General features: G+C 37.6%; 1 protein-coding gene and 1 long non-coding RNA gene across 8 annotated transcripts in view; one reads left to right on the top strand and one right to left on the bottom strand.

The window, feature by feature from the left end:
- Positions 1-14,659, bottom strand: part of CNOT2 (CCR4-NOT transcription complex subunit 2) — an 89,634-nt gene that overhangs the window by 16,563 nt on the left and 58,412 nt on the right. For all 6 annotated transcript variants that reach the window (NM_001012808.2, XM_046938284.1, XM_046938268.1 and 3 more), the window contains exons 3-8: positions 12,143-12,209; positions 8,758-8,905; positions 7,955-8,137; positions 4,601-4,680; positions 3,284-3,409; positions 668-792 (exon numbers count right to left, since the gene is read on the bottom strand). In NM_001012808.2, the coding sequence (NP_001012826.1) occupies positions 668-792; positions 3,284-3,409; positions 4,601-4,680; positions 7,955-8,137; positions 8,758-8,905; positions 12,143-12,209 (729 nt within the window). The remainder of the gene's footprint in view (positions 1-667; positions 793-3,283; positions 3,410-4,600; positions 4,681-7,954; positions 8,138-8,757; positions 8,906-12,142; positions 12,210-14,659) is intronic.
- On the top strand, positions 3,739-11,174 carry LOC121109495. 2 transcript variants are annotated; one of them, XR_005849124.1, is made up of 3 exons: positions 3,739-4,050; positions 9,181-9,236; positions 9,946-11,174. It is a non-coding gene; the product is annotated as an uncharacterized LOC121109495 (long non-coding RNA). The 2 variants fall into 2 exon arrangements; XR_005849126.1 differs by lacking the exon at positions 3,739-4,050 and adding an exon at positions 4,057-5,743.

Raw genomic sequence — 14,659 nt, 5'->3', positions numbered from 1 at the left:
TGTAATAAAAAGCACTATTTTTAATTACAGATCTTTCAGAGTAAACAACAGAAAAAAATCTTACATTCTAACATGGAGTAATTAGAACAATACTTAAGATCCAACTAGTCTACAACATAACCACAAATGTAATAGTCTCTATTAAAAGACCGTGTTCCCTGCACTTTCATATGCTCATCAAGAATTTTACCTTGAAGTGGTATTTTATCACCTAACATTTAAAGGATTTGACAGCTTTAAAGAAAGATGGTACAATGTGAGAGTTACCACTAATGATGAGAGGCACCAACAGTGAAAACTGAGCTGGAACTGGTAGAAAAAGAAGTTATGAATTGCAAAACGTTAAAAATACAGACGTCATTTCTTGAAAATAATTTTGAAGGGTTCTTTTGAGTCCTTCCTCACCTACTCTCGCTCTGAACACATGAGGATCTGCAGAACTCTCATGAAATTAAGAAAGCAAGGTCACAGTGACTGTTGGAACAAAAGAACGTTCTGAGAAATGCCATTTACACGGTCACATCTGAAACCCTACTCATGTAAAATTTCTTATTAATTTAAAGGGACAACTTTGAAAACCTTACACTATAAATATATTCCACTGTCTATTTTGAAATATAGCAATCATGAAAAGTTTGAACACTGAAACAAAAGAAGCTTTACTTACAGATTTATTATCATCATTACTTGATGTTGGGTCTTTGTAGCTGGAACCTGGTAATGCTGGAAAATCTTCATTGTGTATTGAAAAGTCCTGGGACTGCTCACTTGCTGGTTTTGTTACCATCCCAACTATTATCAAAACGAAAGCAGGAATAACATTAAATGACTGCTAAGAATAAAACTTTCTGCTGTTGATCTTGCTTACTGCTCATCTTCCTTATGTGCATATAGTGCAGCAGAAACAACTTAAAAAACCAACAACTCAGGTAAAATGAAACAAAGCATATTCATCTTAAAACATCCACACAGATTAGACTAAAGCCTCTATTTAAGTGTGAGCTGAGAAACACTCTGGGTTAAATTTACAGACAAATCCACCGCTTTAAGAATGGAGCCTCAAACTTTTACCAAGAAAAGCACCTGTTTTGCATATCTAAATAACAACAACAACAAAAAATCTTTACAAGCATGATTGAAGAAGTTTTTAAGGAAATCCACTGATGAAAAAAAAGATACACTGCTTTTAATATTCTACATTTTTCCTCCATTCTCTAATCTCTTTAGAAGCAGGTACCCTTAAGAAGATGCCAAGCTAACTTGCAACAGAACATATCACCAATGAAATACTTGCCTGTGACATAAGAATGACTCCTACTTTCAGTATGGAAACTGAAAGCATTCAGTACTCTCAGTGCTCTGACCCTAATTTTAAAAAAGTAGGCCATTCACATTGGAATATGGATTCTGACTACTGAAAAGCAACATTTTTTTTATGCCAGTTCAAAACAGAACAAAAGTCCTCCACCAGACACCCAAGGGCAAATATTCTTTTCTAAGACAGAGAAGAAAAACAGTGACTTGCTTGCAAACTATACCACTACAGTAAGAGATGGCAGAAGCAAGTGTAGGGCCTATTTTTCAGTGTTCCTTAACAGACAATGTAAGATCTAAAATGCCTCAGTAGCTCACAACATATGTGACTTTATATTGTATTCTTACGTTAAAGGTCAATGTTACATCAAGAAAAAAAATATATAATCTTGTTTCCTCTGTAATCCCTTTGCTTTCATAGTTATTACAATTTCTTCCACTGGGAGAACAGCACTGATCATGAATTAACTATATTGCATATTTTCCTTTCTATCTAAGAAATGTTGGAAGGCTTATTTTCTGAAATAAGCTAAACATAAAGAAAGCACGCCTCAGCTCAGTTTGAAACCTTCTTTTTTCTTGACCACAACCAAAAGCATTCTCCACCTTGACTTGCCATGATAGTGGCAAGAGCATCTTATATCACTATTTCTTTATTGTTTCTACAGTGATAACCTGCATTTAGTAGATGCTCAAGATAACTTTTCAGACAGGTATTTTTTCCTAGTTCACCACACAATTACAGAAATGTGTATGCTAGCACCACAAATGAGGAAACGGTGTCTTTTTTTTTTTTATAATGGAGCAGTACAGCTCAACGTTGAACTCCAGCCCCATGCTACAGGTACTTGGGACTTTCCTCCTATCTTCCATCAGTTTTCCAAGTAATGGCTTCTCATTTTGAGATGGACAAACTCGTGTAAACTACAAGCCATATTACCTCCCTACTCTTAGCGTGACTTTCCAGCATCTTTATAAGGGGAAGTGACTTTTGCCTGCATTTGGGAGCACTTCAGTTTGACTTCTGCTGTTTCTCAGAGCTATCTTAAGCAGAGGGTCTTGGTTACACCCAATCCATGAGGCTACTTTTCCCCTGATAATGTAGTATCTATTATTTCTCTCCAACTAGAACTGGAGCTATCTCTGAAGAACACTAGCTTTTTTTAGCTGGAAAAGACTAGGGTATTTTTAGTTGGAAATTTGACAAGTGTCACAAAAATAAGTTATAAATGCAACTTTTCAGAGCAGCTGATGCAACATGCATGACAAAATCTACTGAAGCAGTAACAGAAAAAAGTATCGTCCTTCATGCTAAACTTACCTCTTTTTTTTCCAGACCCAAATAGTAAGATTTGTATCCACCCTTATGCTTTTTCTTTTATTACTTCTAAGCTGTTCAGCAAGAATTATATAAGACACAGATTTGGAATCCAAATGACAACAGTCAGTGCTTACAGGCTACTTTCTTTTTTTTGGAAATCTGATGTTCATCATAAGAGTTATGGTGAACAGCACTACAGCAAGTACTACCAGTAAACACTGAACATAAACAGTATGTTTACAAGTGAACACTTTTTACACAAAAACCATCTCTAATAATCAAGCATTATTTCTAAAATTTATTCTTCAGAACTGGGCAGTTTCTGCATATGTGCAAGCAGAAAGCAACCTATTGCCTAAAAAAAAATTCTGGAGAGTGAGCAGCTTTAGATTTATCACACTACACTGACTGAAAATCCCAGCAGCCACTGTTGGCAGTGAATTTAAAACAAGTATTCTTAATACTTACAGAAACCTGAGAGGAATGTCCAATTATAAAGACATTGATTGCTGATTTTCAAAAAAAGAGACTTAGCTCAAGATACTGGCATTTTTGAGAAGGCTTCCTATTGTCTTCAGAACTGAAAAAGGCACACTGAACAAACAGATGTGTCATTCAGTCAAAGAGTTTTCAAAAATATAACCTTACCATAGGGAGCCCTTCCAGCTAAAGGGTTTATTAATGGAGTTGGATTGCCACTTCCTTCCCTTCTGTTTCTGTCTGCTAGTGCTGGAAAATCTGAGAGGTCCAGTCCTGTCACATTTTCACTTCCATCTACAAAAGAAGCAGGTATTATATTTATTTATTTTTAAGTCTTGGATATATTTTCTTGCTTCCAAATGATCTTTTTACTCTTACATTTATAATTATCACAAATACATACAACGTCAGTATTATGACACTAGCCTCAAGAGCATCGAGTTTTTCTTTAAGCAAATGTAGTCAGTAGTACTGAGTAACACCGTTTGCTCATTCTGAATTAAACACTGTATACATAAGAGGCAGACTATCAAAACCATATCACTAGGATAGGTAACCCATTTAAAATGTAAGGAGCTATCAAGGAAAGATTTCAGAGAAGATAATCACCCACGTCATCAACAAGGAGCTCTTTTCTGCTTAGATAAGACAAGACAAGGTAAAGTCCAAACCACTGCAGAGCCAACACAGTACAAGTAACATGGGAAGATTTTTCAATTTGCAGTGATAAAACTACATGGGTGAGGAGAGCAACACAGCTCTGTAAGGACGTCACAAGGCCATGGGGATGCCAAACCCCTCAGCCAAGGCTTCCGTGCTGTGACATCAGCAGCATCTCTGGGCAGGCAGCCACCAACAAGCCAACACCAAAGCACTGCGAGCCTGCAGCACTGTTACACAAGAACACCGATCTCTTTCTAATTCATTAAAGTCAGGTAAAGAGTAGTTCCCTAGGAAAAAATCACAACTGAATCAACTGACTAAAAGGATGACCCTGAGGTCTCTAAAAACGCTGCCCTGTTGTGTTTATCCTCTGTAATGTCTGAAACTTTTCTTCTCCAATTTCCTTTCCAATTCCATGAGCTACTTTGCATTTCTAACTGAACAGATACAACTTCTTGTCAAGTGATGTACAGTGATTATTCTATAGCAGACTTTCACTTTGCCTTTCAGAAGTATTACAAGCCACTGCTCTGAAGCAATAACAACAGATGGCATAGCACTGCTTTTGTTATTTAATGCCATGGGAAAACAAACAAACCATTAATACACTTATTTCTCCATAGAATCTTGAAACTCGAATAAAATACTTTTTCTGCACTAATGTCAGGTTTACAGAATCTCCTGAAGAACAATGCAGAGTTGCTCTCTAAGGGCAACTCTTCTGCGCAACAACTGCACTCAAAGTATTTCTAACCTTATTCAATCAAAACCAAAATCTTTCTACTGAACTGCGAGACCAGCATAAATTAAGAGTAAACTCACCTGTTCCATTAAAAATGTTACTTGATAAGGAGTTATTCATTCCAAATGCCTGATTTCTGTTCATCCCAAATCCAGACATACTGTGAAAAAAATCCAAGAAGTCAGAGAAAAGAGAATAGAGACTTCCATAATTTCCAGTTGAAGGTACTAAGGAGAAAAGCCAAAGGTACTTAAATTATGTCATCTTAAGCAATCCACTTTAGCCTAAACTCTATTTTTTATTACTTTCCTTTATACCTTTGAAAATTCTGAACAGCAACAAGCATTGCTGAACGAAGACAACTGGAATGACTTTAAAATAACCTGTTTTTTTGTGTTGTTTTTTTTTTTTTTTAACAGTCACAACTCCTTTGACGTTGGTCAGCCAACAACTTATGATAAATGTGTATTTTACTCAGTAATTTCATACATAAAAATGAAATATCAGTAAAGACAATAGCAAAAAGTCAGTCTAGAGAGCATTCATTTGAGGGTGGAAGTTGAATCATTGATGGGATCAAGTTTGTCATGACTCGCTTAAAAGCTGGAAAGTAATTGTGTGCAACCATCACACCGTATGGTCTCTGCCACACAAGGACAGCAGGTAATTTAAACTATCACACAGACAAGTAAGAATATTTGAAGACATCTAAGAATTAGATAGGACTGCTGTGGTCTGACAAACACTTGAATGATCTGTTCCATTCTCTGCAAACTGAAGATGTTAAGCAGTTACAAAGTAGGCCAGAGCTGAGTGAAATTCTGTTATTTCTGCCCTCTGGGAAACCACAACATGCATTTTCCCCTGTAAGAGGACAGAAGTTGATACTTTAGAAGTTTCAGGGCATAGAAGTGTTCAAGTTTTCCTACTAGAATTGTTACTTATATGAGTTTTTCACATTTTTACAATTAATTTCAAGCCCTAAATCTTTGTTTTTGACCGAGACATCAAGAAAAGGAAACAGCCAAGAATGGTCCCATTCTGCTTTGCTTCAGCAAGATGGTGCATATGAAAGATAGCCAAATCCTTGACACTTCATGAACTAGGAGAAACATTTCTGGTATCCTCTGTGAATCCTGGACTTGGTGAGAACACCAACCAGAGATAATTTGATCTTGAGGGAATATAACCTTGCTTGGTCTCAGACAAGCTTCTCACATAAGGTATTTTTTTTTTATTCATTTGTTTTTAAAGTAATTAGAATTAACTAGATCAACAATGTCGGTGATAAGAAAGGGATTAGGCCACCAGATGTGTATTTCCTTACACTTGTAAACTGGTTGTTAACCAGTGTTACCTCAGTTTTCAACATGTTTTACTGACGTAACTAAGAAAGAGAAAGTATTTTGCGTGTTCAAAGATCTAAAATCATTCTTTGCTCCAAGAAAGGGAACAATTCTCAAAACACTTCATGGAAATCACATAATTCATGCACCTCTCAAGGAAATAAAAACTTTTTTTTTTTTTTCCAAATGTCATGTCACCATTTCATTAAATATAGTCAATTAACAATTGGATACGTACTATACTTTTGTAGGCTAATAAAATGTGAAGTAAGAACTTGGCATTGTTCTAGTGATGTGTCCTTCTCAACTTGTAAAAGCAGTAACATCATTAACACGAGCTATACAACCCGAACAGCAAAAGAAGAGTTTTCATTCAAATGCTCCTACAGAATGGGATTTCATTATCTCTGTCCTACAGCTGGATGTTATTTAAACAAGTACTTCCTGTACATCAATCTCCAAAATCATTATTCTCTGCACATGGATTATTTTTTTGATCCATGCTCAAGTTATACAAACACTTTAAAATATAAAATTATCTTTTTAAATTATCATCTCCTTTGCTTGCTGGTATGTCACAGGAAAGAAAAGGCCAAGACACGAGAGCTGCTCTTTAAGAAATGCCTCCTGTTTTACTATGATAGCCCACAGCATCAGAGGCAGATGTTGGTATGGCAGTGGGGGTTGAACCATTCCACCAATATTCTGTTACACGTTGTTGCTGTGTGGCAGATGGCAGCAGAGGGGCAGACTGACACAATGGTGTCTGACGTGGAAGTGCATATAAGCAAAGGTGTGGCACTGAATTCCTCCATGTGGAAAAGATGGCATCCATTGGCATTTACTGAATGTCTATGTAGACCAAACAGTGGATGTGAGCACGGTGAGGTAGTGGGTGGGTCACCTCAGCTGGTGCAGATTTTAACACGCATGGCATACAGGCTCTTCATCACAGGCAAAAATGTATAGCTAACAGCAGTGACTATGTTGAAAAATGGTGTTTTGTAGCTGAGAATTTGCTCTGTCAGTGCTGTTGTGCTCTCTATATCTGTTGTAGTTTTCATGGAAATAAATAGGAGGGACTACTTCCAGAGTGGCCTCTGTCTAAAGTGTGTTCATGGAGTGAGAGAACAAATTGCTATTACCAAACCTCTATTGCTATGATGAAGAAAGGTTATTTAATGCCTATATCATACTGCAAAGATACAGAATTAAATAGACTGATCAAGTTTCAGATAACTGGCATCCATTTTTCTTCATTTGTTTAGTAAAAATACTACACCAGGTTAGAGGTGGCATTCAACTACCAGGAGTGTATTTGAGCTCAGTCTCCTAGGCTAGGGCATGAAGCGAGAAAGAGGAACAATCTGGGAACACAGGGATCATGAGGTTCTGGAAAGAAGCCTGGAAAACAGTCAGCTGTGTGAAGCTGATTACATGCTTTGTAATTGGAATTGACACACATTTTATTACAAGGTTATCAATATAAACTAAGCATAAACATATCAACAACACAGTTAAAGCACAATGATTTCTGATGCCACAATCTTGCCCAGAGTTAGAAAAAAGAGCAAAACTGAGAAAATTCTGGCATCAAAATGAGCACCTTAGATGAGTTGTAAAACACTGTTTTCCATATTATTCCAGAATTTAAAGAAGTAAAATATGAGGTCTCCATTGTGTCCAAATCAGTTAACCGTTCTTATAGAACAACTACTTAGAAATAGTTATTCTGGATTACCTCTTGCCTTAATTCTTCCCAAACTCATAGATGAGTAGTTTTCAAGAAGATGTATACACACAAAAACCAAGGTCCGTTTCAAAAACATACTTGGGAACACACTAGAAACATCACATCTTTTAAAGAAGGAGCAGCAGAAATTTAGTAGTCAGAAACAGAATTTAGCTGAAAGGCCTCAAAATGCCTGCACAAGCACCGACAGCAGCTTTGAAAGTTAGCGTTGAGAGACTGGAAGACGCAAAGCAACACTTTCAAGTTGTATTCTAATAGATAAAAAACTAGACTTTGAGAGCAGTACTTAAGCACGCCCATGACTGCACAGGGATGGTCTGACCAAACAGCCTTACCTGTTCACAGTAAAAGGTTGTCGAGAGGGTTGCTGCTTTGGCATACATATTATGCTTGGAGAGCTTCTGTTGGGGCTGCCTAACCCTGAACTGCTCATGCTGTTTGTCCTGCTGGGAATTCCAATGCCCTGACCAACCTGGGAGTGGTTCATCATATTCCTAGGATTCATAGGCAATATCCCCCTGAAAGAGAAAAACCATCCACAGAGATGAATCTGTACAATAGTATTTGGTTACTCATTTAAATTACTCATGTAGGATAGACTTGGAGTTGTTGCAGCATAATTTGTGCTTAGATTCAACAAAGCACGTTTGGATTACCCTCTATAATTAACGTACTTCTGGATTTCTTCAGAAACACCAGATGACCCATTGCGTACCCATCAAGTCCTCGGTCAGGTTCAGATAAATACTTAAGTACTATGCATTTGAAGAGGCGTTACAACTCTTATTTAAAAAGCACTTCAGACCTACTACCTTAATATTCTCACACAGTGTAGGACAGCCGTATAAAAACGCTCACCATTAGTTTACCAGAACAACCGAAAAACAGACTCTTACGTTCTGAAGCAGAATCTGCCAGCAACTTATCCTTTACATACAAAATCAAACGCTGTCTTACGTTAAGTCTTATCCTACTGTTTTACAGTGTTACTTACCTAACACGGGCAGCGGTCAATAAGAATTACTGCTTTGCTTTTTTAATTAATCAGTCTAAAGTAGCTGTGGCGCGATACGCAGAACATTTAGTAAGTGCTCTGCCGAAAGACACAATTGCAGAAACATTGGCTATCAATAAATACCTGCTCGGAGATGGAGGCGTGTGAAGTGACATTGTTGGTACCCCTGTTGTTGGCGTTACGTGGCTCGGTAACTGAGTGCCTTGTGATAAGCTGCGATTTAACTGAGGGGTATTGTTGCTCATTCCCCTCATTGGAAGGCCTAGTGCACCTATTGAAAAAAAATTCAGAGGGGTGGAGATACATAGCGATCCGGAACAAAGTCTTAGCCATCAGGTGTGGATGGAAACAATTTATGCTGACAACCTCAAAAAGTGTAAAGACTGTAGGAAAGTGCAGTGTAAAATGAAGTCCTTGCTTGCGTACTACAAGCCCAGTTATCTCACACATAGCCCCATTCTTGTCAAACTTGAGAAAAGCTCTTGACAAAATTTCTCTTTAAGTCACTAACAAAATTTTCTTTCCTTTGGGATGTACTCTGAATAGAACACGGAGAGCTGTGGTTTTGTTGACGAGGACGTGGAAATCTACACATTTAAAAGGTCGGTGTTTTGAGAAAATAAATATCTCCACCGAAGAAAGAGGTTATTATGCTTGAATAAATTGATATTTATCTGGCCAGCATTTAGAACGTCAATCTAGCTTGTCAAAAAATATGCAAACCTGTAACTAAAAAATAAGACTGGGAACGTTTCATAACACGGCTTTCAGGGCATCAGAATGAATATTTTAGGACACTTCTCTGTAAAGTCTAAGTTGCTTCTTTTTGATAAGGAAATTTCAGTGTCCAAAGTCGAGTTACATTTAATCTTTTAAGGACTGAAAGCAAGTAGGATTTAAGCATCCTCAACTAGCAATTAAGAGCGTATAGGGCTGGTTGGGGGTTTTGCTTGCTTGCTGTTTGTTTTTACACTGTGATCAAAATTACTTTCTACGCAAGCATTTGGGTGCAATGAAATAACAAAAGCACTTTATTAACACACACAAAAGATCATCTCAATTCAGAAGAACAAAAAATAACCCGTCTCAAAATGTCAGAATACTTTACGGAGTTTCTGATCATTTCCACGTTCCTTTTCTGCATTCATGAAGTTTTAGAATTATGCCCAAAGACAAGAGAAAGCCATTTAGTGCAACGTATCAACAGAAACACACTTGCATCTAAACCGTGATAGCTATAAATAACAGTCCTATCGCTTTGGTGCGAGGCTGCTGAGGAAGCCTCAGAGAATTTAAAACCTTATCTTGCAGACAAAAGGAAGAAAAATTATGACGAATCAGCACTTTCCAATGATAGATCATCCCTTCAGCAGAGCTGAATATGCCAGCGTACGACACGATGAAATACTAAGAACGCACTGAATGGACACAGCATACGCTCCAGTTATTGCTATGGACGAGGTCTGAAGAAACCTCCCAGCTGTTCAGCTCTCACTCTTGCAGAACACACACTTGCCCCGGTGTTCTGCCCTACCATTCACAGCAAGTCTGCAACTAGGGACTTGGATAACACTCCAGTTTATCTCTATCAATGGAGATGAAGAAGTAGCATGACTCACTACAACGAGCCTCCTAAGGCTTCATTAATTGCTGATTATATCAAGGTGCTCGCTGTAAATATTTTGGCAATTTGCTGTATCAGAATAATTTCAATGAGCATAAATATATCTTATAAATAATATTTCACACCAATTAACAATTAGGTGGAATTGAAAAAATAAGATGGTAAAGAAAAAAACCATACTCTTCCAGAGATGGTAGACGGAAATAAGCAATTACCGTATTCAGGTCGATTTTGTGCAAGCATTTGTTCAAATGCAGTCAGTTTTTCACTAACAGTGTTTCTCCTACTTGTTGCTTTTCTTTAATTAGAATTTTTAATGAGTATTTCTACTACTGTATTCCTGTGGCTGGCAAGTGAGGGCAGTTTAAATATTTGCCATTACAAGGAAATCCCAAATGAACAACAAAAACCAAACCAAAACCATCCAAAGAAACCTTCTCTTATGCTTCCCTTTTCTATGCTTTTCATTTAAACTGAGACAAGAGATCTGTCAATTGATTAAGAGGTTAACTTTTAATGCCTACAGATTAAGTTTAACTTAACTCTTTAAAATGACAGCTTGCTAAATGATTGACAGCTATCAGTTTAAAAGTACCAGGACAGCAGCTCTGTCTCTCCCAGAATGTTTTAATCATAAGAATTTACACGAATACAGCAGTTTCTCCACATTTGGAAGAAAATGAACCCTGAAAATATTTACTTCTGAATTTTTGGCCACACAAGTCTCCATGTTCAAGAGATTGTGTCCTACACATGACAAACAACTGGACTGAACAACAAAGCTGATGAAAAGAAAGTTACCCCTAAAAATAATCAGCTACTTCAGCATCTTTATGCAGCTGAGCCTGAAAGGTTCAGCAGTGTCAGATTAGGGATCCAAAAATCCAAACCTGACTCTCGGACTGGCCAGAAAGTCCCAGCAGTGCCATCACATACCCATTGGTATGACACAGTCACTCATCAACAGCCACAGGGATAGTAAAAAAATAAAAATGAATTTAAAAATCACTATACTTTTTAAACTGTGTGAAGAAAGCCTAAATAAGCAATGAAGGTCATGTACTTGGGAGACAAAGCTTTTAGTGTGTCCAAATTAAAACATCCACACTCTAAAATATTCTTAAGATACCTTCCCTTAGTGTCTGAGTCAGACGGACTTGGCTAGAAAGCTGCAAACATTCAAAAGTGTGGAGTAATGAAAGATGTTCACAAACCTGTTTTACTTGTGAAACTCTATCTAACTCAGGTGCTCTGAGTCACTCTCTACACGTGCCCCTCTTAACTACAGGGAGGTGCAGCTCTCAAGTCCTGCACTTATGTCAGGTCAAGCATTGCGCGGTGTTACTGTTTCTCAGCATGTCTTCATTAGCAACAGTATACACAAGACTGGCAGATGCAAGAAAAAAAAATCTTCAAGAGATAGAACAAAACAAACAGTAGAGCAGAAGGAAACAATCTTCCTGACATAATTCTTTGCCAAATGTGAATTGCCAAGCATACAGACAAGATTTAATTTGCTCCTATAAACCATGAAGTATAATTTCCTTCTAGCTCTCAGATATTTTTCTGAAGGAGGCTCAGTTTGGCCCAGCTCACCTTCCTTAGTTTTTCTTCAATTACTTCAGTCCCAGACATTCTTTATAAGATGACTGTATTTGGATATTTAACAGCTATACGGTGTCAATATGTGACACTCTGTATACCAAGCAGTGCAGAAATGGATGACAGACAATGCAAAAACGTATCTTCCAAAATAAATGAAGTCACACATTTGACAGGACACAGTCTTCTTTACAATCACCAAAAGAGCCAAACCCAACACGCTGCCTATCCAAAGAGCACGAAACTAGAACATCTAATAAAATCAATAAAAGTAATTCTTACTTTGTTGCCCGTATAAACTTGCCCCAAACTGAGACAGCTGACCTGATGTTGACGGTGATGCCAGCATCTAGAATTTTAAAAAAGAACAGAAGGTTATTATAGGCACAGAGATACGATGGTAGTGTGCTCTGGAAGTTTGCAATAGCAATTATTCTGCTGTAAAAGAGACTAAAAATCCCCAGCTTTTTTTTTTTTCAACCATCACGTTTTAGAAACTCCCTAAAATATCTGCACAGTAATAAGAGTACATTCCATGTCAACACATCCAACTCCGCATGTAGAAAACCAGACTTTCTTTAACTTACAAAAAAACTGCATAGAGGAGGAAGATTCAGAAGCTTTCAGTTTTCCTACCCTTACATCTAAGAGAGCCATCTTTATAGAAGGAAGAATACTCAGTTACTTAAATCAGATGCAGGGCTTTTTTTCCCTGCAAAACACACATCACACACACAGATCTTCTGTTTAATTCAGGAACAGCAAGTTCAAAGTTTCATATTGTCAGCTGTAAACGCAAACAGTGGGAAAATGAGTGCTTAGGTTGCAGCTGCTATACAGAAACAGATTTACACATTAGGCAGGATTCAAATACTGAAATTATAACACAGTAACCCCTAAAAAGCAAGCACCATGCCTGTATGGCACCATAGGAACAGCTAGGATGTACAAATATCAGATGAAGCAGAATTTCCTGCTTTATTGTGCCCACCTTAGAGATACCGCATATAACCAAATATTTCCGTTCATGTCCACTTCCAGACACCACACATGAAATGTGACAAACTGGAGACTCTCGAGAGAAGTAAGATATTAAAAACAAACAAACAAAAAAAAACCCAACAAGATATCTGAAGAAAGGTTCGGGTTTGCGCCCTCTAAAAAGAAGACAGCTACAGCAGGGCCAAGATGGCACATTTTCGGTCACAGCTGTGAGAGGAGAAGAATAAAGCACTCTCCGTGCTGCTGCAAAAATTGGGTGTGTTAATAATGTAAGTCAAGGAACAGAAGATTTAGGCTAAATTTTTAGAAAAAAACATCTTTGCAATCTTAAGGCCAGTTAAGCACTGGATTACACAGCTTCCTTCTGCCAGTCATCTCTGTTTTCAAAGAATCACTCTGATGTTTGTTAACATTAGGTCTGGTTGGTTTAGCCTTGGAGCAACAAGGAGTAACTAGCTGACCTGACCCATCCGCTCACAGCAGAACAGGCTATTCGTACTTGTAATCCATGGGCAGACAGCTGTGTGTTTAGTGCAGCAGTCAGGGCCTGAGCTAAAGGATGGTTCGAAGGAAAGGGATGTCTGGATTCTTAAATGTACTCTCATGCTCTGTTTGAATTCTTGTCTGTGCTGGAGCCAAATGCAAATGGCAGAAATGAGAAATAAAGCTTGCAGCGTAGACACTAAATATCAAGAGTAGTTTTGATGCCTATAGCTTACCTCAAGTATGTATGACTTTTTGAATACAAACACAAGGCACGAGAGGAAAAAGTGCAGTGGAAAATAACTACAGTCAGAAAACGTATCAGAAATATTACCTCAAACTTGTATATGCTCACATTATTTTGTATGTTTGGTAGAAAGCAAATACACCAATAAACACACACACTTGCATACATGAGAGGGATGAACTACTAAGACAGAAAAAAAACATATAGCCAAAATAGATTCCAAACTGGATCCAAGTTCTCCCTTCTTACTGGAGGACTGGCTGTCATCAAAAGAACACTTTAAATAATCTAACTTGAGTTAGCCTTGCCTAGAACACCTGACCCCCATTGGGAGTGGAAAATGTTTGCTGCACTCCAGGAGCATCTCTTCAACCCAAAGAATCAAACTGATTCACATCACAAACACTGCAATGTGAACCAAAGTGTGGCACTTGGGAGGATGGACTTCAGAAGCACGTTCTCCATCTGAACTCAGATGTGTTAAACATTGGCAGAACAGGCTGATGCAGTAGTTTCACCTCATCCTTCCTTTCTTAGAACGTTTAGGAAGAAAACAAAACACATTAAAATTTGACAAACTGGAAAATCCTGGAATATGCTGCAAGGTATGGCAAATTCTAATTCCATGCAAAAAATAGGAGTTATGAGAGTACCTCAACAACAACAACAGACACTGAGATAGAAATAGCAACACAATTACTACCAGTTTGGGGTTAGACAAGCAGAACGGTTATGCCAAAAAGAAAATCCCACAGTAGCTGCTTGGGTTATTTAAAACTTGCTGTGATAGCCTGTGATATAATAAGGGGAAGATGGTACAAATCTCAGCATATAAAAAAAAAAACCAAAACCACAGACCTAGGAGGTACTCAATTACTTGAAAGGGAGGAAAATGAAATCTATACTGAGCACCACTTGTTTTTAAATCCAGTTATGGAAAAATGAATGGTAAATAATATTTAATGAACAACGCTTATTAAAAATCGGATTTTCTTTTGAACTATTTCAAAGTAGGTCACATGCATTGTTTCATCTGCTTTTATAGGAAAAGTTCAACTCAGAAGGAC

The sequence above is a fragment of the Gallus gallus genome, chromosome 1 (assembly GCF_016699485.2).
Source record: "Gallus gallus isolate bGalGal1 chromosome 1, bGalGal1.mat.broiler.GRCg7b, whole genome shotgun sequence".
Lineage (NCBI taxonomy): Eukaryota > Metazoa > Chordata > Aves > Galliformes > Phasianidae > Gallus > Gallus gallus.
Note: the sequence above shows the minus strand (reverse complement) of the source record. Positions and strands in the feature narration are given on the sequence as shown.